This window comes from Lepidothrix coronata, unplaced genomic scaffold (genome assembly GCF_001604755.1).
Source record: "Lepidothrix coronata isolate B3197 unplaced genomic scaffold, Lepidothrix_coronata-1.0 Scaffold4, whole genome shotgun sequence".
Classification (NCBI taxonomy): Eukaryota; Metazoa; Chordata; class Aves; order Passeriformes; family Pipridae; genus Lepidothrix; species Lepidothrix coronata.
The window spans coordinates 9,009,651-9,037,644 of record NW_016690184.1 but is presented as its reverse complement, the minus strand read 5'-3'; the positions used below and the strand labels follow the sequence as shown (position 1 = coordinate 9,037,644).

The 27,994-nt window shown below is 35.7% G+C and overlaps 1 protein-coding gene across 5 annotated transcripts in view; it reads left to right on the top strand.

Moving 5' to 3' along the window:
- Positions 1-27,994, top strand: part of CEP162 (centrosomal protein 162) — a 45,143-nt gene that overhangs the window by 5,446 nt on the left and 11,703 nt on the right. For 2 of the 5 annotated variants that reach the window (XM_017826556.1, XM_017826561.1), the window contains 20 exons: positions 6-144; positions 8,406-8,558; positions 8,872-9,058; positions 10,032-10,084; positions 11,731-11,843; positions 12,769-12,799; positions 13,176-13,295; positions 13,972-14,163; positions 14,325-14,406; positions 15,250-15,514; positions 16,635-16,893; positions 18,642-18,775; positions 19,585-19,812; positions 20,455-20,595; positions 21,489-21,601; positions 22,373-22,478; positions 24,012-24,138; positions 25,017-25,180; positions 26,539-26,643; positions 27,707-27,919. In XM_017826556.1, the coding sequence (XP_017682045.1) occupies positions 6-144; positions 8,406-8,558; positions 8,872-9,058; positions 10,032-10,084; positions 11,731-11,843; positions 12,769-12,799; positions 13,176-13,295; positions 13,972-14,163; positions 14,325-14,406; positions 15,250-15,514; positions 16,635-16,893; positions 18,642-18,775; positions 19,585-19,812; positions 20,455-20,595; positions 21,489-21,601; positions 22,373-22,478; positions 24,012-24,138; positions 25,017-25,180; positions 26,539-26,643; positions 27,707-27,919 (2,925 nt within the window). Of the gene's footprint in view, positions 1-5; positions 145-5,639; positions 5,731-8,405; positions 8,595-8,871; positions 9,059-10,031; positions 10,085-11,730; positions 11,844-12,768; positions 12,800-13,175; positions 13,296-13,971; positions 14,164-14,324; positions 14,407-15,249; positions 15,515-16,634; positions 16,894-18,641; positions 18,776-19,584; positions 19,813-20,454; positions 20,596-21,488; positions 21,602-22,372; positions 22,479-24,011; positions 24,139-25,016; positions 25,181-26,538; positions 26,644-27,706; positions 27,920-27,994 lie in introns of those variants that run through there. The other 3 variants (XM_017826570.1, XM_017826579.1, XM_017826586.1) reach the window with 3 other exon arrangements.

The window sequence follows — 27,994 nt, the reverse complement described above, 5'->3', positions numbered from 1 at the left end:
TTCAGTCTCTTTCAGATGATTCACTTGGAAATACAAAGAAAAAGTCCAGCATCCTTGAGACATTGGGACAGCCCAGGAAAAAAGGAAGGAAGAAAAAGAATTCAATGCCATGGTGGATATCTGAGGAAGATTTGGATGATGGTGGTAATACATAGTTTTGCGATATTTTGGCCACAGGGGGTCAGGCTAGTTCTTTCTCATACTGCATATTAGGCCTGGTTTCAGATCAAGCTGATGCCAGTCCAGTGTTTTAGAACATTACAATGCAAGTTTGTAAAGTATAAAACTCTATTTGAGTTGTATTTTTTAAAAGGGTTCATATTCAAGCTGTGAGCTGCTGGTTTTTTCTGTAGCTTTTGAATTACTGAAACTTTTAAAGAATAAGCACATTATATATAGTAAAATAATTAGAAAACGTTACTTATGAATTCTGCTAAAATATTGGTACATATGTTTTGTAGCCAACCTGTTCTTTATGCTGCCTTTTTATATATTTCTGTTTTCAAAACTATAGAGGCAAAAGACCAATTTGTGTAGACTTATGCTAACTGCAACATTTGTAATAGGTTGGAAAACCATAGAAAAACTTTTCAACATCAGCTTGATGTATATGTCAGTATCCTCAACATTTGCCTTGCCAAGAGCCATGGCTTAAGGTGAAATGGGCTGTGGTGGCATGATTGTTCAGTACTGACATGGTCATATAGTTCTGGAAGAAAATATATTATTGTTTGCAAGGTTTCTGCCTCTATTTTTTCATTTCTCCATTGTTTTCTTCTTGGATAGTAAAGTGCATGAGTAGTGAGTTTCCACAGGGTGATTGCCTGTTGTTCTTGTAGTAACTGGGGACTTGTTAATTTTCATGATTTGTATTTCTCATAACTGGAGCTTAACAGAAAGTTACAAAAATCAGTTTTTCATATGACAGAGTTAAAATACTCTTGGTAGTCTCTAATTTTTAGCATAGCTCTGTCCTGTCGGTGTTGTCCTAGTTAGGAATCAAATCCTAGTCAGCACTTGTGCCATTTAGGCATAACCCTAATAGGTGGTGCCTGGACTTCTTACCTGTCTCTGGCCTTTTAAGATGTTGCTGTAAAACTCAGATGGATATGAGCAAGTTCTTATCAGGTAGTTATGAGCTTTTCAAAAAATGGAAGGCCAGAGTGTTCTTGCTGGGCAGTGTGAGAATTAAGAGGTTAGCATGACCTCATCTGGTGATGTTAGAATTTCAGCATGTTTCCATGGTTTTTCTGAGATGCTTGAGGCAACCCAACTTTGATGCTTCTCATGGTACAAAACACACTGGAATGGGTTCTTAAAAGGCAGGGTGATTACAAGTTTTAGAGAACAGTGCTTGTGTGGCTTAAGAAAAATTAAAAGCAGAATCAGAAGCAGCAAAGTGATTATATCAAGTTGTTCCATGCAAATTTCACCACTTTCATTTTTTAAATTAGGAGTATCTTATCAGCTATGTAGTTTACCTAGAGGTAAAGCCATTAGAACTGAAACAAGTTTGATCTGCAGTTTATTGATGTATGGAAATATCTGGTAAGCTTTTTAAGGTCTCTCTTAAGAAAACCTTTAACAGAAAAACATTCAAACGGTGAGCCTACCCAGTTTTGCCAGTATGGAATCAATTTACATGCAAAAGAAGCTAGCCTGTTCATATTCATAGTCTTGGTGAGGAGCTGGATTTTTTGGGAGGAAGTTGAAAGTAATCTGTGTAATGCTTTTTGAATCAAAGGTCCAACACGTCTTGGCAGTTGGACATAATAAAAGTGAGAATATAGGAACTTACACCAAATATGCTAGATCTGTGCATTGAGTTCTTATCCAAGCACCACTTTTGCCAGCCAGATTATTAGTTTTGTTTCATTTACCCCTCTGTCACCACTCAGCATAGAATTCCACGCTTGTGGGGCATATGCAGTAAACCATGTCCGAGCTAGTACTTTAATATTGCCAGGCAGAGAGGCCTTTAATTCCTACTGGAAGGCTTTCCATTTTCTATCTTGGCAAGACGAGGAATGAAGTGGATGTCCTGGTTGTATCATCCCAAGAGGAAAGGGCTACATTTGTCATACTGGACACTTGCAAATGGTAGCAATTGCGTAATGTGTACTATGATGAATGCCATTCTGCTAACCAGGGACTTAGTTGGAGGGCAATTAGCTTAGAATCAAAAGAGAGACGTTTGCAGACACGAACTTGGCCACCTTTGGGATAAACTGAGTTTTCCTTGCCAGTTTTATCTGGCTATAACTGAAAATTATGAATCCCATACATAGAGGAGGATTTAGACGTGTGTACACACCACAAACTGTGCTATGATTTTAGTTCATGTAGATACATTTATGGTGTTTTAAATTGACAGGTCAGGTGACGATAAGAAATTCAACGTGGATAGGCTTATAGAGCGGCTGATGTTTTGCTCTGTGTGTCTCTCTGTTTGTCTTTTATGCTTCCAAGTACTTTATCAAATACAGTTTTGCCAGATCTAATATTCTTCAGCAGGTGTATGTTGTGTAGTGTGTTGCTCAGACGTATTAATAGTGGATGAAGGCACAGCAGTTTGCAATGTAAGTTACTGCATGGGATGACTGAGAAGATGACAATTTAGATTTGTAGTTCTTCATAAGGTTATTAAATGTCCCCTAAATAGCAAAACAATTGTCCTATGGGAAAAAATAAAAATACTGATGTGATGGTAACAAATATGAAAATAAGCTGAATTTAATTTCTGAAAAGTGTAATGTTGGCATACTTTGAAATTTTGTGGAGATCCATGTGTGTTCTCCTAGGCTTGAACCTCCGTGTTTGTTGCAGATAGGACATTATCAAAAATTAGTATAGAATTAGTATTTTCAAAGAGTTTTAGAATTAGTATTTTCAAAGAGTTTTGATTCATGGTGAATCAAACTTATGTAAATGTATAAATCCCAGCTCCACCCACAGTGTGGCACTGCATTACAAATACATGCTCCATATCTATCAGTTGGTGTGTTTGGGTGTCACTGTATAGAGATATATTGTTATCCTAACAAAGTCTGTCTAATTAGCTTGTGCAGTACACCAAGCTGATAGGTTGTTTCCAGTTTGAGGTTTTAATTTTGAGTTGCTTTGGTATCTATATCATGCTTTCTTGAAAGGCAAAGAGAATAAGACTAAATATGTGCTGTACATTTATTTTTTGTCTTTTTTTTCCCCAACGCATCTTGTGCCAGGTTTTGTAGATTAATGGTAACAGTGTAGATTACTTCTATTCATTTGGCTGAGAACTATAAAGTTCTTTTAAAACAATTCCATTTTAAGATAACTCCACTAGTTATTCTAGGCACATTTAAACTCTGTTCTTCAGCTTTAAACTGAAATGTGCAAATTATGATTCAAGACACTGTCTTCCATATTGGGCACATTAAAGACCTACCTCTAACTAATGTCCTTTCTACTCGCTTTTGTCATTTAAACGATAAAAAAGAAATTGGATAATAAGAATTCCTGTCCTGTCTTGCTTGCCTGTCTGTTCCTGCTGTTTGTCTTTTCAAGATTTTCAAACAAAATTTGTTAAAGTGAGAAAAGAGAAGAAACTGACAGAAAACCATGCTGAAATAGTGGAAACTAGTGGACAAAAGAGTCCCCATTCAGGTTCCCAGTCTGGTATTTGATTAAATATGTTTTGATATATTTATTTAGTATTAACCTTGTATTACTACTGTGTTTCCTATAGAAAACCCTTAGCAAATTGTCCATTTGACCATTGTGTTCTCACTGAAAACAAGCTGCCACTTACTTCATTTGTCATTTCCAGAAAAAACTAATAACTGTGTGAACTTTTGCTCAATTGTTGTAACATCCTATATCACTACCTATACTGATGTAGTAGGACAGACAGTGTTGAATGTAAGCCTGGGGAAGAGAGGGGGTAACTTTGAAAGTCTAAACAAAAATCTCACCTCTAGTAAATACCTGCTTACTAAACTTCCTGTATTACATACTCAAGAAATATTAATATTCATTGTTTTACTTGTTTAATTTCAAAGACCACAGTCAGATAAGCATTTTACTCATTTTCTATTGATGTGGTTCTTTTTGCTCTGCTGACCAGTGTGCTGCTCTGTGCATGCTGCCCCTGCAATGGAAACAGTGATTGGAGTAATAATGACAAACTTGAATTGTTTAATCTGTAGGATTATTTTAGTCAGTGTAACTTCAGATTCTACCTTTCATATGAAGTCACTTCTTATGCTATCCAAAGAGAAACTCCAAAAAATAATTAAAAATTATAAGCATTGATCCATTAAATACTTTTCTCTAAAAGACACTATCAATTAATTTGTACTAGTTTAAACATGGCGTTGGTGTTAAATTCAAGCAGATCAATAATGCTTGGAGAGCCATGGCAATGAAATATTTGGCACTTGTCTCTAGATCATGTTGGTGAGCTAGTATATAGCCTGTAAAATATTTCCCCGTGTTAGCTTTCTAGAATGTATGTGCTGCCCTGTTTTCATAAGCCTCACTTTCATAGAATAGCTATAAAGCATCTCGGTCTGGGAGATAAACACTAAAAATTAATTTATTTCTCAAATTAGGATTAATATTTGAAATATGAGCAATGGTAAGACTTTGGTAGTTATTTCAAATTACTTTTAAATTTCAAATTACTTTTGAAAGGTATCAGATGTTTGCATTATGTACAACGGAAGGCATGCTGTCAACAGTTTGTTTCCCAGTAAACGTTTAGTCATCTTCGATGTTGGAGTTGTGTTAGTTTCTGGTCACATATCCCCATGCTCCTGTTTCTAGGTGGCAGAGGTATGTAGCCTAATCTCCTAGACTACTCTGTCTCTTGTGCCAAGGTAAATTCAAAAGACCTGTAACTATGAGTTTTCTCTGAATTAGTCAGTTTAGAAGCCTCTTCCACCCTGACAATTTAAACAAGGAAAAAAGACTTCATACAAATCATCTGGCTAGCCTAAGGTATATAAAGGATGTAGTGAGACTATCATCTAAGTTTCATGAGAGCACAGTTTTCAGCATAGGTACTGTTATCTAAAACTTAATTCTGCTAATGTGAATGGAAGGAGCTTGATTGTATTTGCTGCTCAGCAAGTCCCTACAAAGATTTGAGCAAACAGCATGCAGTTCTATACCTGACAATGATAAAGACAGTAGTAATTTACACTTATATACCTATGTTTTTCCACTTTCCTTTGAGCTGATCTAGATGCTTGCTTCCAAAACCTGTTGAAGTAGTTTTACTGATTTCCTTTTCCTTCAGGTAAAATAATATTGAGCTCCTCGAACAGTATATTTGAATGCAAAGTATACATGGAGCAAGAAGGAATTTCTCTCTTTTAAAAATAAAAGAGAGAGAAAAGAATTTATATTCTCAGAAGTTATAAGTATTAACTTTAATTTTTAGTTATAGATAGAAAAATTAGACACAATTCAATCTACAAGCAACTAAACTGTTTTACTTTTTCAGAAGTGTTAATTTGAAGTCTCACATCTTATTTTTCTCTTTATTCCCTGTCCATTGTGCATAAAAATGTTTAAATGTTTATGTACACTTAGAAGTAGTTCCCTCTAAACCTTCTTCTAGTGCATCTCGCAGCAAGGCTTTGTCTAAATTCAAAATGTTGGAAAAATTTCATAAGGACAAGAAGGATCCATACTTAAACAAAGAAGAAGGAACCCTTGCTTCTGACAGTCCAGACAATTCTGAGGGTAACAAATCTACTGCATTCTATATGATATTAAAAAAATAAAGTGGCTCAGTTCTGACAGTCTTGGTCAAATTGGGAAAAAAGTTACTTTTTAAGTAGATATTTGTCATTGTCTGTTTGAGTCCTTTTTATTTGTTTTTCAACTTTTCAAATGTGGTGGTTAGAAATACTTTTCTAAGTGAAACTCAGGTTCTTATTTTAATTAATTACAAGTGGCAGGACTATAAAAAAAGAATACTGTATATCACTAGCCTTACAAAATGTTGCATTTGAAGTAACAGGTAGGAATCTTTAGAGTTCAAGAAAACTGCTGCTTTAAGAAGTCTTTGCAAAAAATAACAAATACCCTTCTCCTCCAAAAAAAAAAAAATCACTCTTGCTAGCCCCCCAGAAACAAGTAGAACTGTTCAAACAGCCAAAACACAGTGAAATTACTTCAAAATCCATACAAGTTGATATTTTTTTCCAAGTTTGATGGGTTTCTCAAAGTTCAGATTGTGTAGGGTGAAGGAAAACAAACAGTCTTACCTTTATTAGCAACAGTAGAGTCCCCTGTAATCTGGGGTCTGTGTCTGGGTGTTGAGAGTGGCTAAATTGCAAAGTTTAATGGCTACAAAAACAGTATTTGTTTTTCAGATTATTATGGGAGGTGCTTTTTTAAGAAAAACTGATTTGACTCAAACACTGACTGGAAAAATACTTAAAAATTTTTAGATAGCTTACATAAATCCAAGGAAGCCTTCAAGATCAATGTACATCTGTTCAGAAATGTCATTGAATTTGAGATTATTTAAATAAAACAACACGGGAAAATGTGGGGGGCTTTAATATTTTATTCTATTAAACATTCTAATTGGGTTTTTACTGACTTACATTCACTTCTCCTTTCTTGCAAATCTCTACATAGGAGGTCACTCACAGTTTATCATTTGATTCTGCTAACATATTCTCATTCAAAAATCAGGTGTTTGGGGTCTGGTGAAATTATGGCTAATCTAAAGCTCTGCAAAAAACTTGTGACCCCACTGCAAACAGACTCCTATTTGCTGCCTTGATAACTAGAATAGAGTTCCATCTGGGTAAATCACTTTGAATTCATTTGGCTACCTGAGAAATGGGCTATTTGCAGTTTTTTGCCTCTGTTCAGCACTTTGAGCTTTCCATTTTATACTTTTCAGTGTAGTAGCAATATGTATTTATTTAGGCATTTAGCAGTATGTGTTTATTTAGGCATTAACTTGTATGTGTGTGGAGCATCAGATAATGTCTCTGACATTTATTTGTTGCTTGCAAGGGAAATCAGTCAGAGCTCTGTAGTGAGGACAGAGCTGAAGTTAGATAAAGTAATGTGGATTTCTAAGATGTAGAATCTTAGACTCCCAATAAAATATGCAAGGGGACTTTGTCATTGAAATAAAGGAAATAAACCTATTCTACTTCTTAGAATAAACATGCTGAGGGCTGCCCAGTAGAGATGGAAAAGGTGTTGAGACTCTTGCTTTCCCCACATTTTCAGTACCAAAGGGAAAAGGCTCTCTCCATTGTCATGATATAGGCAAGTATGGCATTTTTTAAAAGGGACTTGTATGAACCTTTATAGAGGACAGAGGAAGAGCCCAGAGCCAAAGCACTTGGTCAGCACGTGGAAGACTGGTTTAGTGTTATTGATGCATGTATCTCCTCCAGTCTCCTGCAGCAGGAAATGAGCTGTTGTCAATCTCTTTACCATTCCTGGTATTTTCAGTACAAGAACACAGTCTGAACATCATGTGGCCAGGCAGAACAACAAATTCTGAGCCTTTTACCAACTGAAGATTCATATTGGAAAAGACTGACTTAGATTCTGTTCCCTTCTGTGAGAACTGTTAAATAATTTCATATGTTATTTGATAAAATGCATAAGTAGCTTTTCTCCTACCCGTCCTCCAACAAGAACTTATACAGAATCTAAGTATAAACGTGTGTGTTTTACGGGTAAGCAGAAGGGAGTTTTTGAATTAGTAATGTCCTGCAATATCTGGCTTTTAATCTTCCTTAAGGAAGTAGATAAGGCAGTGTTGTGCCTGAGACCCAGCATAAAGTTGGTAAAGTGATGTTGAACGCTCACAAGAATGAAATTACAATAAGGAGAGCAACTGCAAGTTGTAGTTGCATAAACATGGAAGAACTGGGTGTTCATCAGTGACCTTTAAGTAAATGTGAGTACTGTTTTTTTCCTTAAAGCATTCAAGCAACAAATGAAATGTAGCTGCTAAGGCAATGGCTACAATTTTAAAAATCCTGTGGGGATCTGAGGTAGTAGATCAAATAAAATTAACAGGCTTTTAACAAAGAAATGTAATTTTTGTATAGGGACCTGTGTGTGTGATTGTCTTCAATGAGTAATGTGACAATAAGTCAGTTTTTACAGTTTCTACATTTGCTTCATGCTGAGCTTTAGGTTTGTGTGCAGATGTGAAGGATAGGAAGACAATATATATAATAGCTTAATTAATTAAACAAGATTTACATATAGAATTATAGCAGTGGAAATAAGGTGAATGTGATTTGTGAGCCTGCATATCTTTGCAGTTGCAACATGACATTTAAAGTGGTTCTGGAAGGTGACCGAAAGACCGAAGTGTCATACAAATAGCTTTTGGATGGTAGTCAAGAATATTGCAACTTTTTTCCTAGGAATTCTTGGAGCCAATGGAAACTTTGCCAAGATACAGAACACTTCACAGGCTATGGGAGAAAGCTATGAGAATATGCATGTGGAAAAGATGCAGCTTCAGAAAAGTAATGGGGTTGCTGTCTCCTTGAGTAGCGACAGCCTGGAAAAAAATGGTGAGAACTGAATGCCCAACCATTTCATGAAGTTAGGTATATCTAAACAAATTTTATTATTATTATTATATTATTATTATTATTATTATTATTATTATTATTATTACTATTAAAAGCAGTTTACCGTAATTCATTGCAAGATGGGATTCTTCACTTCCCTCAGCTGCATCTCGTGAAGTCTCCTAGTACTAGTTTGTGATTATTTGATACTGTTATTATTTTATAAGTCTGTCTGTAATTGTTGCTAACTGTTATGGCTATTCTATGTGGACATTGAGCATAAACAGAGTTTATTCTTTGTTTTGAAATTTAGATTCAGTTTTAGCTTCTGGGCCTAATCAAAGTATTATGGGAGTTGGATTGGATACCTTGGAAGAAAAAGAAGAAAAAGAGATCTTCTTTGCCAAACTTGAACAGGAAGCTTCCTCTACTATTGATTATTCAAGATTAAATAAAGAGCTGGATTCTAATGATTCTTTCATGCTAGCACCATTTGTACGGTAATGTCAAGGGACTAAAAGTTGGGGGCTGTATTAGTGGGCATGTATGACTTGGGTATGGTCACTGAACTTTTGTGGGGACAACATCCTGTACAATTTCCATCATTTTTTTGTTTGTTTATGGAGGTTTGGCTTCTTATTTTTTAAGACAAGGGCAGAAATGAGCTTAATAAATAGAAGAAAGGAGTAAGGTGGAAGCACAACTTGGTGATGAGTCAACATAGCTGCACAGTTTGTGCCTTATTTGATAGTAACAAGTCAGTTTAACATTCTTAATTGTAAGGTGTAACTAAATGAAGAGGAAACAACTGATAGCAACAAGGAAATAGATCAGGAAAGATTCTGTGTCCCTTCAGACATAATATTACAAATGAATCTAGAGGAAGGACATAAATTCATAGACCGGGTCACTCCATTTATAATCAGTTATGTGAAAATAATGTCCAAACATCTGTGAGAGAAATGGATGAAAGGGAAGTTCAGGCTGCTGTTGCTGAAAATGGTGAGCTCAAAGGCAACTTCTGATATGAAAACAGTTGAGGGGCAGAATTCTGGAGAGTTTTAGGTAAGGAAAAAACTTTAATTTTATGGGGAAAGGGGAAAGAAAGGAGAGGGTTTATTTTTTATTTATTTTGTTAACACAGAATAAGAAGGTCAGAACAGGAGGCAAACCAGATGGTAAAATATTTTTTGAGAAGCTGATGTAGATTGTTGAAGAGAATGCAGAAAGAGAGTGATTTTAAGAGATAGATTGAGAATTTTAACTATGGGTAGTTTTAAAATCTGAAATACTATGTTTTAATAATTGCTGATATTTTTCCACCTTTCTTACGTATGATTTGCTATGTTGGACAAATTCAGTTTTTTTATTTTATTAATAATTGTAAGAAGTATCAGAGTGTAGAGTTCCAAGAAAAAAAGTTTATTTATTTGCTGTTCAAAATGAGAGTAGAATTTTCATTTTGTTTCTCAGAAATGAAAAAACTGAAAAAGGAGAAGAAGAACCTGCATATGAAGAGAAATCTGGTAATACAATCATTTTACAATCAGTAGTTTTTACATCAGCCTTTTAGGCTGCCTTTACATCATGACTGTGCAGCTGTTATTCAGACACAGGGGCTTGGGTGTTAACTTCTGCTTTTGTCCTTTTTTTTTTTTAAGTGGATTTTTAATCTGTTGTAAACCAAAACACAAACAAAAAAGAAAAGGAAAAAAAATTTGTAAAAAACCTCTATCAATCATAAATGAAAAAAAATACTCTGAATGTTTTAATGTTTACTCCAGTGTCTTAACAGTCATCTGTATTTTTGTGCCATCTTCTCATGCCTGACTTTAATCTCTGTCATCTGCAATATTACTCTTATTTTTTTCCTCAAAATTTCCAGGCTAGACTCCTTCCATCTTGCTTATTTGCCTTTCCCTTGTCATCTCCCTTTGTTTCATGCTTCATTGATAGCATATGATAGAATCTATTTCTGTAATTTAACAGATTGTATTTTCAAATTCATACATTTAGCTGAACTTTTGAGATGTCCTGTTGTCAGGCTTGTATTTCCCAAACATATTTGTAAACTGTAATCACGGGAAGTCTCCTCATCTTGAAAACTTGATTACTCTGTCGACTGCAAGAAATCATGATAGTTGTAGCCTTTTTCCTAACAAAACAGTTGAAATTACTTGATTGTTAAGGTTACTTTTATGAAATTGACACTTCTGATTTTTAGGAAAAAGTTGCCATGGAGTACCTGGAATTACCAGTCTGTGTGCTGTGCATGGTTTGGTTTAGTCTTTGTCAAACTGGTATTTCATGAAATAGCAAGCAAAATAGTGGGTAATAGGTGTGCAGGAATAGTATAAGCACTGTGTTTGCCTTAAGTCAGTATGAGAAAGCTGTTTTCAGCTGATCAGACTTATTGTGGTCCAAAACCAAAGAGAATGCTTTAATAGTGATTCTTCATAGAGCAGTTTTTGCATACAAATTAAACTGTGTGTCAGTTGTATTGGCGACAAAACACAGAAAGGACACATTATGAACCAGTTTTTTTGCAATGCTTCTAGATTTAAGTGTTACAGATAATGCAGACACTGAAGCCTGTAATCACAGGAGCTGAGTGGGAGAGATACAGTAAAAGGGAACTGAAACTTGTGGAAGGATCTAGATAACTAAGGAAAAGCCTTTGGCTTGCTTCTAAAGTTCATTCCCTGACACACTTGTGTTTTTAAATAATGGTTACCCTTGAGGGTGGCTGTTTGCCCACCACAGCAGGTCAGAAGAAGCCAAATTACAGATTCTGAGCCTAAAAACTGCTGGAGTTGTCAAAGTGGATGTACAGAGTACTTCATCTACGGGGTAGGAATTGCATCATTTTACCCCTAGGTGAGAGAAAGTGATTGAGTAAAAGGGGTCAATTCAAGTACACCTTGAAGAGACAGAGGTAAACCATATCTGATTGTAAAACAAACTTCATTTGAATTTAGAGAGATTATGTGTGACTTCCACTGTAGTTTTAGTATCACACCCAGTTCTGGAACCTTTCTGTTGCCCTTGTAAAAGGAGTAATATTAACAGTAGCTGTTCTTAGATGGGGTATTGAGGAAAAGGAAACAGCTTGCTCTTGCTGCTTTATCTTCAGTGAATATTCATTCTCTTTGATGTTTATTTTACTCTTCAGGTAGCTACAGTGAAGATTTTGAAGAAACAGATGATAATCCTGCCCTTAAACCTGAGGGAAATGAAGTGAATCAAAACATCACGTCAGAAGTTGATTTAAGTCCTCAAGAACAGGTATATCTTACCAAATGTTTCTATTACTTGCATGAATTTTAAAAACTCTGCAATGTATAACTGTAAATATAGTAAACCTTTATATAATATGTACTGTCTGAAAGAGTATCATTCTATTAAGGATATACTTTTTCTTGTGAGATATCACTGAAAGAGTTAAGTTCTTCATGGGGTTTCCTGCTTATACTCCTTTGAATTAAGAAATGTGGATGGGATGGCGTAAATGATGAGCTCAGGTTGGAGACTCAGCCTCAGAGTGGGTAGTGAATTATCTCTCTCAGCTGTTAAGGTGGTGTCTATACCAGCAAGTGGTAGACAGATGAAAGTAGTTCTGTACAAAGAAGCACTTGGGCAGAGGACCCAAAAATCCACCCTGTATGAGATTGCTGTCCACTGGCTTAGTCAGGTCTTTTGATGTATAGCACATGTGGCTGAAGCACATAGGTGCATCCCTCGAGCACACATTCATGGGTTTTTTACAAAAGAAGTCTATAGAGTACCATGTATTCCTCTTCACTAGGTAAACTTTTTTTTTCTTTTTTTTTGGTTCTTTTTAAGTAAACTTATTAGAGTGCTATTTCTAATAAATGTTTGAAAAGAAAAAGTAGAATGGATGTGTAATGTACTTACTGCTACTTTCTTTTCTTTTCTCAAACTATGATAAAAGAAAACCAGGAAGGTGCAAAAATGTTCAATTTATGCAGAGTAGCATTTAATTCTTATTCACTTGTGAGAGGGTTTACAGAGTACAGGAACCTTTTGGCATCGCAAAAAGGGTTTTAGAGAAGTTCATATTCTTGGAGCATGAAGAACTGCTTAGTTCTGAGATCTAAAAACTGTTTTTAGGTTTTGAAACAACTTCTAAAGTTTGTCCATTTTTTTCCCCTGATATTCAAAAAGAGGTTTTTTCCTTTATTTTTGTTAGGAAGAAGCAAACACTGGCATGCTGGCTAAAGGTAAAATATAAACTTTGATCAGTGGGAGAAGACTAAATGCAACTTTTGAAAGTTGCTTATCTGATTTTTACTATTTGGATATTTTTCACCTGATTTTATTGTGTTCTGTGTACTGGAAATCTGTTGGATTGAAGTAATTAAAAAATAATCTACATGTTGACACTTCAGAGTGATCATCAATGTATTTTTATACTTATTATATCTAGTCAGAACTCAGATTTGCAATCAGAGTTCATCAGTTTACCATTAATGGCATTAGAATAATCTGTGTAGAATTTTTTTGTATGTTTAGGACATCAAGATAAGTTTTAGGACATCAAGATAAGTATAAATAGGAGAATTTAGCTTTCTTTAACATTTATCTTCTTGCTCTTAGTTGTGTTACTTGATTCACAAGATTCAACAGAACTTCAGAAGGCCATTGAAACATCAGATGTAGCTCCAGGCGAACATGATCACCCTGAAGAAGTCAGTGGAATTGAAATGAATGATGCAGGTAAGGGGTGCTTAAAAAAAAAAGGAAAAACAAGAAAAAAATCCACCACACAACAAAACTCAAACCCTAAAACCTTACTTTATTAGAACAGGTAACTGATGTCTTCATTTGTTCTTAAGTTATTGGGGAACATGAAACCCTTTTAGCAACAAATCTTGAAAGCAGGAGGACATATTTCAGGAAAAAGTCCTTTTTACACTTCATTATTGCAAAGTAGGTTTTGACATTGCAGTTTTGTATTTAAATTGCATCTCCTCTGGTTGTTCATCATAGCTAAAATTCTTCTTTGACTGCATTGAACACAATTATTAAATACATTCTCTTATCAAACTTTGCACAACAGTGTAGGCCACTTACATCCAGAGTATGGCTCTGATGGCATCTGTTAAAATAGTTATATCACATACACTGTTAGCTTTAGCACTGATAAAATATTGATGTGAGGGAGGATGGTGGAGAGGCATGCAATCTGTAGATGGGACTATTCAGTAGGTACTGATTAACTTGGCAGCTGTTTATAGTAAAATTGAAATTTTCAAAAGGGGATTTTTTAAGTAACTGAAATCACTGTTTTCACTACGATAGACCAAGCTAGTTACTGAAACACAGGTTCCAGTGGGATGTTCCCCAAAACAGAAAATCCAGTAGTGTCTCTTATGAGCCTGCATTTTTACAGGTACTTCCTATGGACAAACCACCAGTGACATCGAAGCGTTACACCAAGCATATCATCATGTTGATCAGTCCTTGGGAGACACTGATGAGCAGAAATTGCACAATTCTGCAATGGCAGTCTCAGAAGGCTTAGGGCAAAGCATTTCACAAAATAATGACATCTACTCAAAGAACATGTCAACTATTGATTCAGGTAAATAGCTGAAAGGAAGGCATGTATTGTACAAGCATGTAGAATGAGTGAGCTAGTAATATCTTTAACACTCCATTTATGAAACATTTTTAAGTGTTGTCCTTTTAACAAGTATTTTTCCTAAGTTTCTTTGTATTTATTTTATATTTATCACTAATTAGATTTACCTACTGTGGAAGAATTGATGAAAACAATTCAAGGACATTCATGTAATATCAGAAGTTTTGATGTGGAGCCTGAAAGGTATTTATTTCAAGAAGCATTTTAAGAATTGTAGTAACTTAAATCCACTGTTTGTGGAAAACAGCTTACTATATACTCATCTGTCTTTTTTCCTAATTAAGTACTGAAATTTTGTTATGTCTTGCACTGTCATTATGGCATTTGTAGGGAACTGTAAAATGAATATACAGTGTTAATAGGTTTAGACCAGGGATTCCCAAACTTACTTGAGTGATAAGCAGCGATGTTTGCCAGATCATTTGGAGGAGTGTTCCTTGCTCTCACAACTAGGATCTCTGCTTTCCCAGTCTTCTGCTCTTTACCCTTCTCTATACATGTATTTCAGTCCACATCCTATCCTAGCTCTCCAACCTTCATAATCTTAAGATCAAATCCTCTTATTTTGCCTACTTTTGTGATTCTTACTGACCTATATTCCATACCTCCTCCTTGTTTGCTGCAACTGTTGTGTCTAGAGCAGAAAGCACAGGCCTTGGATCTGTTAGAAATACAGGTTATACTTAGCAAATAAGTTTTGGGAACTTGTCATGGAGCTGCACCCAGCAGAAATTAGCATTCATTGGTTTATTAGTGTTTGCATGCTTACAGGTGTTCATCTGGTAGTCGAGTTTGGTACCTCCACAAAAACAGTCACTGCTGGGAAATGGCTCTTTTTCCACAGTGTGGGAGCAAATCTGTATGACTAAATCTGCAGGATTGTTCTTAAAGAAGCCTAGTAGCTCCTTGAAGTTCAGGCAGTCTTTACAGCTGATACCTAAAAAAAAAAAAAAAAAAAGCCATTTTTTCCAGAGTGATAGAAAAGCAAATGGCAAAAGTCTTATTATATATGACTTTTATTCNTAGTCCTGTGAAACTGATAGGCAGCACAGAAAATGACCTTGTCAGCCACTCACCCTTTGAAGACCCCCAGAGTGATACAGTTTGGGAGACAAACTTAGTTGAGAAGTTCAACAGAGAAAAAAGCATCTTTCTACAGACAAGTGTGAATGATGATAACTTTCACAGGGTGACTGAGAAAGAAACTCAGACCAGTGAAGTACAGCCTGGCATGCCAAGAGAAAAGGTAGTACAAGACTCTCTGCTTTCACAAGGCAGCAAAACTAAACAAGTAAGTATTATCAGCCAGATTTTTGTTTTGTGGAAGTACATTTTAAATGTATAGATTTTTAGACTTTGTGTCATTTGATTATGCTCTGATGTTTAGAAATGAGACACTGTTGCTCTTTTTCTTGAAACTCTTATGTTTCAAGAGCCATTGCTCTTGTTAGAGATAGCCAAATCCAGTGGACTTCAGGACCAGTGGGATCCTTCCTGTCCCAGCCTAACATGTGCAAGGCTGCTGCAGTGCCATGTTCCCAGCTTAAGCTAATAATGGGTCTGATCATGTGAACATTGGAGGGGCATGTATAAACACACAACAGGCTCAGAATAGGGAGCATATGTACATAAATAAAGTTCAATAAGAATATAGGAGAGACTGCAATGATCAGTGTCGAGCTCAGTCAGAAAAGTGTACTGACCAACACCTCGGTTATGTCATCAGCTTTTTTTGTCAGATTTTTCCCTCTATTTCCCAAACTTGCTCCTTTACCTATTTTTTGTTCTTTCCCTAAACTTTCTGCAAGTTTTGCACATTCTTACAATACTCTCAGACATTCCATAACAAGATTTACACAATCCCAGGTCTTCTTCCTGCACCCACAAATTCTTTTCTCTTTGCATCCCCTAAACTAGCTTCACACTTCTTTAGACAATCACCTCTTCTGTCTGCAAGGCATTGCAGGGAGAGAGGTTTGGCTGATTTATCATGATGGATTTCCCACCAGGGCAAACAGGCTTGGGAGCTGTGTGCTCTGTTTTTGATGATCAGGTTTAGCAGGGTTCCTCTGCCTGCCACTGTTTCTCTCTTCATCACCAGGTTTCTGTGTTCACTGTCTTTAGTCATGACCTACCTGCTTTTTTAAGCAAAAGATCCTGTAATGTAATACAATTTCCCAAAACAATTAAACTGTCAGCACAAAATACTTGCCCTGTGTGTACTTCTGAAGTAATGCAATTCTGCAAATTTACATACTGCTAATTTGGTTAAAAATAATGCTTCCCATCATCCTGAGTCTTACAGCTGTGTAGTTTTGGTAAATGGTTCTATGGGTTTTTTATTAGTGAAGGCTACCTTGAAATTACAGTAGAACCTAAAGCTTGTTTTAAACAAATGTGTTCTATCACAGGCTCTTCGGTCTTGTTCCTTGAAGAATGAAAGGTCAGAATCAACTAAACCAATGTCATACAATATCAGAACTCCAGCACCCTTACATAGAAAGAAACCTTCATATGGTCCTCATGGACTCGTTAGAAGTTCTGCCTATGGGAAACCCAGTTCTCTCTCAAAACAGTCTTTTCCAGTTAGCGAGAAGAAAACACCAAAAGAAACTTTCAGAAAGACGTGTATGAAAGCCAAAAGTCCTGCAGATAGAGCAAAGTCTAAAGGTAATTCTATGGTAAGAAGTCTTGAGTTTTAAGAGACAGAGATCTTTGCTGGTCACGCTTCACATTAAAAGAAAAAAAAAAGGGGAAAAAAATCCAAATTCCAAATGTTGTAGAAGAAATCTAAACCCTGATGCAGGTAAGTACTGATTTTTTCTTTTTTTGTATTAGTGTGAAGTTGCTGGGAGAGAGACTTTCAGATAAATCTTTGTATTGTAGTCTTGTTTCATTTCCACTCACATATACCACCACTATGTTTGAAACTTCTCTACTATTCACTAGTAGGACCAAAACAATAGAAAAAATGATGTTTAAAAATTAATACCTACAAGTGGCATTTTTCATTACAGTAAAGATTTGCTGACACACTAACTTCTGCGTTTGAAGCCAAATTTCTGTTCTCAGCTTCTTTTGATCTTTGCTATTCTAGAGCACAAAGAAAATATTAAAAAGGAAGTCCTATTTTTTGTTCATGTCTCTTGTAACACTATGGAAGGGAGAATACCAATATAGTCCTGTGAAAACTGAGTTGCAAGTAAAGGTCCAAACCTTTTTATTTTGGGATAAAGTTTGAAGAATTTCATGAGGTAATTCAGCTTAGCATCTTTGCAGATGATGTTTGCTATCTCTGAGGCACAGGAAAATAACTCTACAGATACCCAGGTTTTAATGCATTTTGAGCATGCAATGCTTTTAAAAACCCTGAAAATAGTGTTGGGAAAAGCAGTTTAGGATTATGTTACCTGTCTTAGGGAGCTGCTTCGGTGGCAGCAGTCAAACTGAGGTCCTCAGTGTATTGTTGTGTCATTCCCTGGGGACAGAAGGTATTACATCCTGGTGAAATTGGTGAAGTGAATGATGAGTACCAAGAAAATCACAGAATCATAGAATGAGGCCACTAGCCTCATTCAAACTTGCTCTTCCCTCTCTAGCTGTAACCATTCACCATAGCAATTTCAGGTGATTTCAGAAGTTAATCTCACTTGGCTGCATTCTGCAGGGGCCTCTGTAGCTAAGAAGAGAATGGCATTGAATCAAACAATCCTCATTATCAGCACTAAGGGAGCACCTTTGGGAGGGGATAGTGTGAGAGATGTAAAAAGTATTAAATTTGAAAAAGGATCATTGTCTGTTTTTTTTCAGGTATAGCATTCCTAAGCAGGAGCTCTTTGCTTAAATTAATAGGCAGAAATCAAATGGTAGTTCTAGTTACTATCTGTATTTCAGAGAACTGAGAAGTAAATATTTCATTTATGTTAGTTACTCTAGGGTGAACTTTCCTGATTTTTAACTGCATTCAAGTTGCTATTTGATGCAGAAAGTAAATGTTGCATTTCTTTGTATGCTGTCTGCACTCCAAAGTCCATTTTGGAAATTGCTGTGCCTTATCTTCACCATAGCTTGAAGTATGTTGTTTTTATGTATACTCAGAGAATTGGCCACTTCTCAAGCAGAGAAGTTAACCTTGTTTCATGAAGTATTTATTATCCAGATACTTTTTTCAGTTGTTCCATTTGGTTTTATTTTATCTTGTCATCAGTACAAGTCATTCCTTACTTAAAAAAAAAAAAACACTCCAGTTTTTCCATAGTATCTCATTGCTCTCAAGTTTTTATATTTAATTAAAAATTGAGGTTGTAGAATACTTAATTTATATACCTACAGGGTGGATCACATGAACAGATTTTTTCTTAAAGGACATTAAATTCTGTATTTAATTTTGTTCTATTTTACTTTCTGCCTAAATGAAGAAGCCTTATTTGCTACTAGGACAATCAGATCTGCAACGAATGAACCAACTTTGGAGAGAAGTATTAACAGAGTTTTGTCTGGCCAATCAGTTGTTAATAGTCTTGGACACCAGGCTGTGGATTATAAGAGGCATGTAAGTAAAAACCAGTGATGCTCCTAATTATAGTACGTACAGCTTCATTTGCAAGCCTATTTTGTCAAGACTTTTACCAATTATCAAAAGATTGACTAAAGGGAAGTCTTTATTCAATATTTCAGTATTTGCCAAACACCAGTTTTTGCCTTTAAAATACACAAGTATAATCATACTGCTTTTCAATTGCTTGCATAATTCTGTTGCTTGGGTGGTTCTGTATAATTAAAGTTGCTTATTAAATTCTAAAAATTACTATTTTGGGGTAAAACAAGGTTAAATAAAACTTCTACTTAAAATACTCTGTTATGAGTGTCAAACAGTACTAGTGTTTGGGATTTTTTCCTATTTGCATTGCATTAAATATTTAATACTATCTTCTGACTTCTCCAAGATGACTGAATTTTTGGCACTGTGATGGAGTTTCATTCTCCCTTATCAAATGTGTAAAAAAAATTATTCATTGAATACCTAAAGCATTAGTGCTTTTCAAAAACTAAGATGCATAATAAAATAATTCTGGTAGCAATGTAGTGGCCCTCATATGCAAGGTATTTTTCTTGTTGGTTTTTTGATTTGTTTTCCTCATATATAATTTGGAAATGAGAATGTAGCTCAGTAAAGTAAATGCAGGATGTCTTGCTATTAGAATGTTGGGGAGTTTGTGTTTTGAGTTGTTTTCTGGGGTTTTTTTTCAAGTGCTTTATGTGGGTGCTGAGAGCCAGACAAACAAGTTAAGTGAACTTGATGAGCAGAGTTCTGGTAAACAATCAGCTGAGTGTAACATTTCCCTGAATTCTCTTCACTAGGAGTTATCATTTTCTCCTATCAAAAGTTGTGATAGAGAACTGTATTTGTTAAAACGAGTACAAGCTGCAGAGGAGGACCTGAACACAGCTCAAGATTTGATTCAACAACTGTCCAGCAAGGTTTCACAAAAAGAGAAGGAAATGGAGACAAAGATAGTAGAATTGAAAACACAGCATGAAAAAGAACTTTCTCATCTGGGTCAGGAAAATTATGTTCTTCAGAGTAAGGTACTTTATCAGCTTGTATCCCGTCCCTATAGAAGAGGAGGAACATTGCTTCTGAAAATTAAATTATTGTTACTTTACATGAGTCGTTCATGAGCAGAAAATCGAGATTTGCACAGACACTGCTACTTTATAAATGCATACCTGCAGTTATATTTATCGCCTTGTTTTTTTTCTTCAGAGATAAACTAGGTTATCCTCAGTTCCTTTACTTTGCTATTTTGAGAGTTCTACAGCAAGGTTTTTTTTGCAAATATTTATCTCACTCTCACAGAGATTACCAGATACAACTCGTTATAGATAAGTACTATATTTCGAGATACTGTTTTTAGTTTTTGATGCATTTTTCAGTGTTGTCTTTTGTCTGTATGAAATATTCCCAGTTATTCCACTATACCCTCCTGTCTAGATACATGAGAACAAAAGAGGGAGTGTAAAACTTTAACTTTTCCAAGCGTTTTACACCTTGTTTCTGTTTCTTAATGCTCCTGTAAAACTCCAGTAATAAGAGTGGCTCATGGGTCTGCTGTCATACCTTAATGAAGAGATTGAACTATTAATATTATAAAAGTGTAGTCTTGTAGAGAATTCCATATCACTAACAAAAATTTTTTATTGCTTGTGTGTTCCTTTTCTTTCTGAAAGTTAAGAAGCATGGAAGAAGAGATGGCTCAAGAAAAGAGATGGACCCACCATACAGCAACAATTCCTGTAACTCAAGAAAAACTAACACAAATACAAAAAGAAATTGAAGACCAAGAGGTCATTATTCAAGGTTATCAACAGGTATACCACACTGCATGTTGAGCTGTGTTCTAGCCAGTGTCAGAAACAAACTGTTTAATGGTTATTACTTTCACATTAAAACAGTTGTCTTGCTATCTAAAAAGTAGATGAAATTTGGGTGTGATGGGCAAACATATTGCATGTTTAAAAAGTATCTTACATGTGTCTAGTTTGCGCTCAGTTTTTCCACAGTTCTATGTAAAAATCCATTGTAAAAATCACTGACTTGTCAGTTGAGAACTGGGAAAATACTTTATGGCCAATAAATAGCCACGAGCTCTTTTCCCCAAATGTAGATGAAAAGTAGTATTTTTAAGCAATATTAGAAATCCAGAGAGTTCTGTTTTTAAGATGTTTTTCTCAAAATCTGAGCAGCTGATTTCAAGGTAACTTTATTAAGGTGTCTGATTCTTATTACTTAGTCAAGTGGAGAATAGACGACGCACGCTTAATAATCCTTTTGAATGCTTGCAAATCCAATAGGTGGTTTAACCACCTTCCAGCTGGCGCTCAACGGAGTTTCTTGGTGTAGAAACAAAGTCTTATCAGTATGGCTGTGAGCATCCCAAATTGGTGATGGTTTGTGTCCACGAGATTGGAGAATGGGCAGGCTGAGCTCTGATCTATCAGCACCCACTCATGAACGTGCTTTTAGAATATAGTTGGGATAGCTTTGGAGAGGAACTGGCTTAGATCCTCCGGAGTGAGCACATGTTTGGACAAAATTGTAGATAATGAAAGTAGATATCCATTTTAGAAGCTTAGTAACGAAATATTTAGTGTTTGCTTCCACTGTTTCAGTAGGCAAACTATGCAAGTCATAGACAATTGTTTTAGAACTGGAGAAAACAGTAATTTATTACCATTCTTTACCTTTGTCTGTCTCAACTTAGGAAAATGAGAGGTTATACAAACAAATGAAAGATCTACAGATCCAAAACAAAAAAAATGAGGAACGAATGTTTAAGGAGAATCAGTGTTTAATGTCTGAATTAAGAGACCTAAGGTAGGCCCTTTTACACATCTGACCTAAAATCTCTGGAGTTTTCAGCTGTTTATTATTTTATATATGAAGAACCATTGCAGAGTCTGTCAAGTGCATGTTTTCAAGTTTTTCTTGGGTTTGTGGTTTGTTTCTTCTTTTGAGAAATTATTTATGTCGATTATTGGCACTTAATTCTTAGTTTTCTTGATGATGTTGCAAACCTGTGGGAAGACTAGAGTCTCCCACTTGGGGAATATTTAAATTCATACTCATATCAGAATGTGTGACACATACACTACATTTGTTCTGGTATTATGACTCTGCTAATGTGTCAAAATGTTTTGATACTGCTGTAAGATACACAGTAGATTAGGAGACACAAGTGATCCTTGTAGTGGAGGAACCATTCAATTCACTACACTGTAGGTCCTGTAAGATTTTCATCCTGTGAGGAAAATGAGGAAAAATGACCTAGCAATCATGTGTACTCCTAATCTACAAATCTTTGCTCTGGAGAGGCCCACAGATGAGTTCCACTGATGCAGGGTAGATTTTTATTTCCCTCCCTTGTGTTGTCCCAACAAACAAGTTTGTGTGAGGTGAGAAGATTTCACCTTACAGGTGAATTTTTTTGTATAAAAATGTTGTGCACCTTTGCTTCTTTCTTTCTTTTGAAGCTGTACGGACTGACTTTGTGGTACCATTTGGGGGGATTGTGTTTGTTTTTCAGTATGCCAGTGTTAGTATGCCGAGTCACCACACTGCATAACTGTTTTTGCTGTTGCTGTTTAGAGAAAAGATAGAGAAGACTAATAACCAGTCACGAATTGTACAGGATTCTGAACCAGCCAGCAATCGGAGTTTCACAGAATTGATTTCAGAGCTTCGAGCAGCACAGGTAGTTACATACCAAGCCTTATTTTCATTAAAAAAACCTGCATGACCATCCATACTGTAGACTAATAATGTAAATTAAGTAGTGGAGCATGCTACTCTTCTACAGCGTTAATTATTTTCCACACATCACAAATATCAAACAAACTTTCAGAAGTAATCCTCTAAGACACAGATTCACTGAAAGAAGTTCAGTGTTTCCATGTTTACTGGAATTTCTGAAAGACCTTGTGAGAGCTTGCAGAAACTAGTGATATACCTCTATAAGACAAAGCCAGAAGATTGCTTATCCTTGCTGTGTAGCAAGTAAGTTCTAGAAAAGAACATTGGAGTAAAAAGAATCTTTTGTTATTCTCTCATGTAACTTTTTTTGTAGTCCTACAGATGCTTCTGGTTATGAAGGGAGTATGTTACATAAGCTTCATGCTAAAATTAAAGGTTTTCTGGAATTTCTATTGCTCTGCTTACTGCAAGTGGGGGGACTGTTCTGGTACACACTTCCTTTGATAGTTAGACCAGAAATTAAAATCTGCTTCTTCCATTTTTTGTTGTTGTTTGTTGTTGTTATAAACAATAACTGGTTAAGCAAGTGAAAAGATGTTCTGGATCCTGTGAGTTGCAGGACCAGTGGAGACATTCCTGCTCTGGCAAAGCTGGCTTTGAGCTCTTAAGGCACAAGGGGCTACTCTAGTCATGACCTCAGAGGTGATGCTGTTACACTTCCCTGTTCCTTAGGTCCAGCCTGTAATGAGACTGAACAAAAGATCCAAAGATGGAGAGAGACACACAGAGAACACTAACGTGGTCAGGCACACAGACAACAGAGCAGTGCCTTTGCTTGCACCACAGAAATACAAATAATACTGTTGGAAATACGAGGAGCACATGCAGCCTGATATTGTTCAGCAGATCAGGATGGGAGTTCAGTAGCAGTAACACACATTACATGCACATGCTGGTCCTAGATATTGGTCTGTTTACTGGCTGGCCCCAAAATCTCAGCCCCCCAGTTGCTGGTTGCTGTACCTATGGATCCCTTGGACCAAGGGGCTCCATCTCCAGATGTGACACTGGCACTGAGACCTTTCATCCCATTTTGTCTTGAAGTTTGCTAGTGATCATGTGTAGACAAACGGAAGAGAGAGTGTGTGCAGAAAATGGCAAGAAATAGACTGTAATGAGGTGAACCGTTGGACAATACCTCTGTCCATTTAACCAACAGTCTTAAGTCTTAGAAATAAGTTAAGCCATTTTCTTTATTGACCCTCTCAAAAGGCAGAGGTTTTCTACTTCTACAACAGTTATGTAAGACTTAAAAAATCTGTTTGGGGTTTTTTTTAATGTTTAGCTTAAGTTTTCCCATGCTCTGCTATAGCAAGGCTGAGAATAATACCAAAATTAGAAGACCTTATGGTTACTGTGGTCTGATATAACTGTTGTGATTTAATCATTTTATGGTGAAAAGGCATGTTCAGGTTTCTTTGTGTGACATTATGTGTTTAGTTTTTCTTGTTTTACTGTTTTCTCTAAACTCTAGAAAGAAGAAACTAAATTACAAGAAGAGATAAGACATCTCAAACAAGATAAGCAAGCTCTTGAGGTAGACTTGGTACAAGCAAAGAAGGAGAGAGACTTAGCAAAAATCCAGATTACATCTGCATCAAGTAAAGCACCTTGATTTTGCTGAATAATTTTATCTACTTTGCATATATAACAAAAACTTGTTTCTTATTAAAATATTACTTAGTGAAAGGCATCTAGACCATTTCCAAATATTGTCTAAACTTCTAATAAAAGCATACAGTGAAGGACATGTTACAATACTTTTGGAAGAAAGTGTTTTCCTGTATGGAACTAAACTCTTTGTTGTTGCCTATTAAGTTTGATTTCTTGCCCATCTTTCACTGGACATGGAAAACAGAAGATTCCAGTTGTATGACAGCTCTGTTCAAAAGAAAATATTCACTATGTCGCATCTTAGTCTCCCGTTTAGGTCTTGCCCATTTTTTTACCTATAGTTTATGTCTTGGGACTTTTTTCAGCATTCTTATCAGAGCTTTTTCCAGTTTGAGATAATGAGAAAGGGCCAAAAACTGGACTCTCTCATTTCCAATATCAGGCATCACTAATGCTAAGAGTAATATTTACCTCGATGTCTCTTCTCAAAGTATGATCTGCTAAATGGGAGGAGTATGAGCAATACACATCTAAGAATATATTCTATGTTGTCATTCATCTTGTGGCTGAAAATTTGTTTACTGGAGTCTGATCAAGAATATCCCTGAGATTCTGTTTTAAATACTTTCCATGGCGAACTGTAAGCCATTGAGTACTACTATGTATGAGAGAAGAAAAGGGTTTTTTTCAAATATAGTTGCTTTTAAAATTCTAATTAGGATCTGGTTTAAAAATTTTACTGCAGTAACAGGATTGTTAAAATAGGAAATGTGTGAAATGTGCTGAGGAGGATAGTGTTGACTAATTACTCCTTCAATACATAATTACTAATAAAACAATTCTAAGGATTTTTTTATTCTTGTAGGTGATAAATCTTATGAATTTAAAGTTATGGAAGAATCATACAAACAGGAAATTACTCATTTAAAAAGAAGACTTCAGTGGTATGCAGAAAATCAAGATCTTCTGGATAAAGATGCAGCCCGTCTTAAAGATGCAAGGCAAGAAATTGAGAAACTAAGACTAGAGGTGATAATATTTGGTTTTATCTAAGAAGTTGGAACTTGAAATTGTTTCTTTTACTAGTGATGAGTATAATGTAATTCTGTCCTTCATAATAATCCCTTTTTTTTCATGTATTAGTTTTGTTTTATTGGACATCTTGATGATGCTTCTGGAAACAAAAGTAATGTGGTTCCCTAAAACATGCAAATTTCTTGACCTAAGGAAAATAAGTATATTATTACATTAAGAACTAGGGACATTCTCTTTTTCTCTCTTTTTGCTCCATGGTAGCATAGGCAACACTTATTTTTTTCTCTCAAGTACTAGTTCTAAATTCTTTCTTAGAAAAAATCTCTGGTTCCTATAGTAGGAAGGAAAAAGCCAAAATACTCAAAATATAAACAAAGCTAATACATGAATCTTGAATACTGCTGAGATTTGCATTGCTGACCTGTCAGTACATTGGATTTAGGATTCACAGAAATGAAGAATTTTAGCAGTGATAAAATATATAACTGATTTTGGAATTTTTTCATGATGTTTTATTAGAGAGATCACAGATGAAAGGAGGTGCTTCTGAAGGAGCAGCAACCAGGAAAGGAGATCCCTTAAGCACCACTGTACCAAACTTTGATCAGCATATCACTGCTGTGAAAAAAAAATATTTTTATTTGCATTTTCTCCAGGATGGACCAGTGCCTAAAAACAATGAAGAGCTTTGACTTCACAGACACAATCAAATTAGTTAAACTATGCTGGCATAAAAGCATTACTTATGCTAATATTGCCAGTGTGGGAGAAAAATCAAGATAGGAATACTTCCAAATATTCAGGATGTAATATTGCTGTACAGAGATCATAGTGGCTGATAAGGGTAGGAAATTCAGTTATAGATTATAGCTTTGAGACTTCATGGCCAGACTTCATGGGAGTGCAGGAGCATTACAGTTCCTTCCCCTGATTCTGGGAGTCAGCATTTATTTAGGCACAGCATAATGTTGCCTTTTGGCTGTTTCTGTATCTCATCACAGAGCATAGCCTTGGAAATCATGAACTATCTTGTAAGCTCACCCTGAATTCATGGAATGCACTGTAGTACTTTATGTTATAGCTTATTAACCAAGCCAGCATACTGAAAGTATGAGAGAAAGAAACAGTTCTACTGGTATGAAGACAAGAATGTCCCAGAGCTGATTTCCGTAGCTAGTTTCAGCTGTCACTTAGGTTAAGAACCTGAAGAATGAGTTAGTACAGAAATTACTGTTACCAGTTTTTAAGTGGCAGAATACTTCCATTATATTGTGCATGTTTGAAATGCTTTTGTACTATAGAACAATGTCTCTGAATATATATTGCAATTTATCTTCTCATAAATTGAATAGATTGAGAAGCTGAGAGCTGAAGCAGGAGATCAGTGTGTGCAACAGAAGAAACGTTTGCAAGACAGAGCAGCAGATGCTAAAAGAATTCAGGATCTTGAGCGACAGGTATGCAGTAATATAACTGTGTTTCATTTAACCTTTATTTTAGATAAGGTCTCTTAAAACACTTACCAGTGCTTTCACAGGATAAAACATTGCATGAAGTCCTATGATAAGGTAACTTGTGTTGTTGAACACTCATAAACACAAAAAGCTACAATTATTTACTTAGAAAGACCTCTTCTTGCTACTGTCTTCTAACAACGTGATATCCTTTTTAAAATCCTTTAAAATACTGTTTAAAATTTCTTGGAAAGGGGCAACAGGGCAAAAGCCAAAACTTGCTATTTATCATCTAAGACTCCTTCTGTCCGTGTTCAGTAATCCCTTAACATTATGACCAATTTCAAACAAGTTGATTCAAGAGTAGGATTGGATTCCTACAAGATTCATGAAAACTAGGGGAGTGGAGACCTTAAAATTCATGTTTCTGCTGAGGAAGTGTCAGGTGGAAGTGGGTCTTCCTGAGTTTTAAGAGGTGGCAGCGGCATTAGTTAGGGATGTGGGACTCACGGGAAAGAGCCTCTGCAGAATTTTAATGCAAAGAATATCTTATCCATATATAGGAGAGGAGTGTGTTAATTATCTTGTATGCAAGGTGTTAGTCTTACTTTATTGCAGACTGCAAAATAAAAGGCATATAATCTGTTATTGGGAGAATAATTTCAATACTGCTATGAAGTATCTCTGTAACAGTTGAAAAAGTACAATGTGAATGCAGATCCAGAGGAAAAGCAAACATATTCACAGCATTGAGCCATATTCAGCTTAAAGCTCTTTTATTTACTTTCTTAGTACTTCTGACATAAGGCACTCTAAAGACCAGAGCAATATTTTGTTTTAAGATTATGCACAAGTCAATCAGTAAGAGATGATGAGTCTTACTTTTGTATAAACAGTAGCATAAGTGTAAAGAATGTAAAATAATTCTCAATATATTAATCTCTAGTTTTCTTTCTTCACCGAGCCAACATGGATGAAATTTGTTAACATTCTATCACTTACTTCTGTTCACTTTTCTTTAGAACTTTATTCTTTTTGACTTCTGACTTAATTTTCTAATTGATAGATCAGAGAAATGGAAGGAATTCTAAAAAGAAGGTATCCAAATTCTTTGCCTGCTTTGATTTATGCTGCTGCTGCTGCTGAGAAAACGGCTAAAACAAACACAGTTGAATTTTTGGAGAGAAGAATAAAGAAATTAGAAACAGAACTTGAAGGTAAAGATGATGAAGCTAAGAAAAGTCTCCGTGCCATGGAACAACAATTTCAAAAAATAAAGGTAAAAGTTGGAGCCTTGTAGAATAGTCCACTTTGCAAGTAACAGTCACAAGGTAATGGGGGTCTAACACAGGGC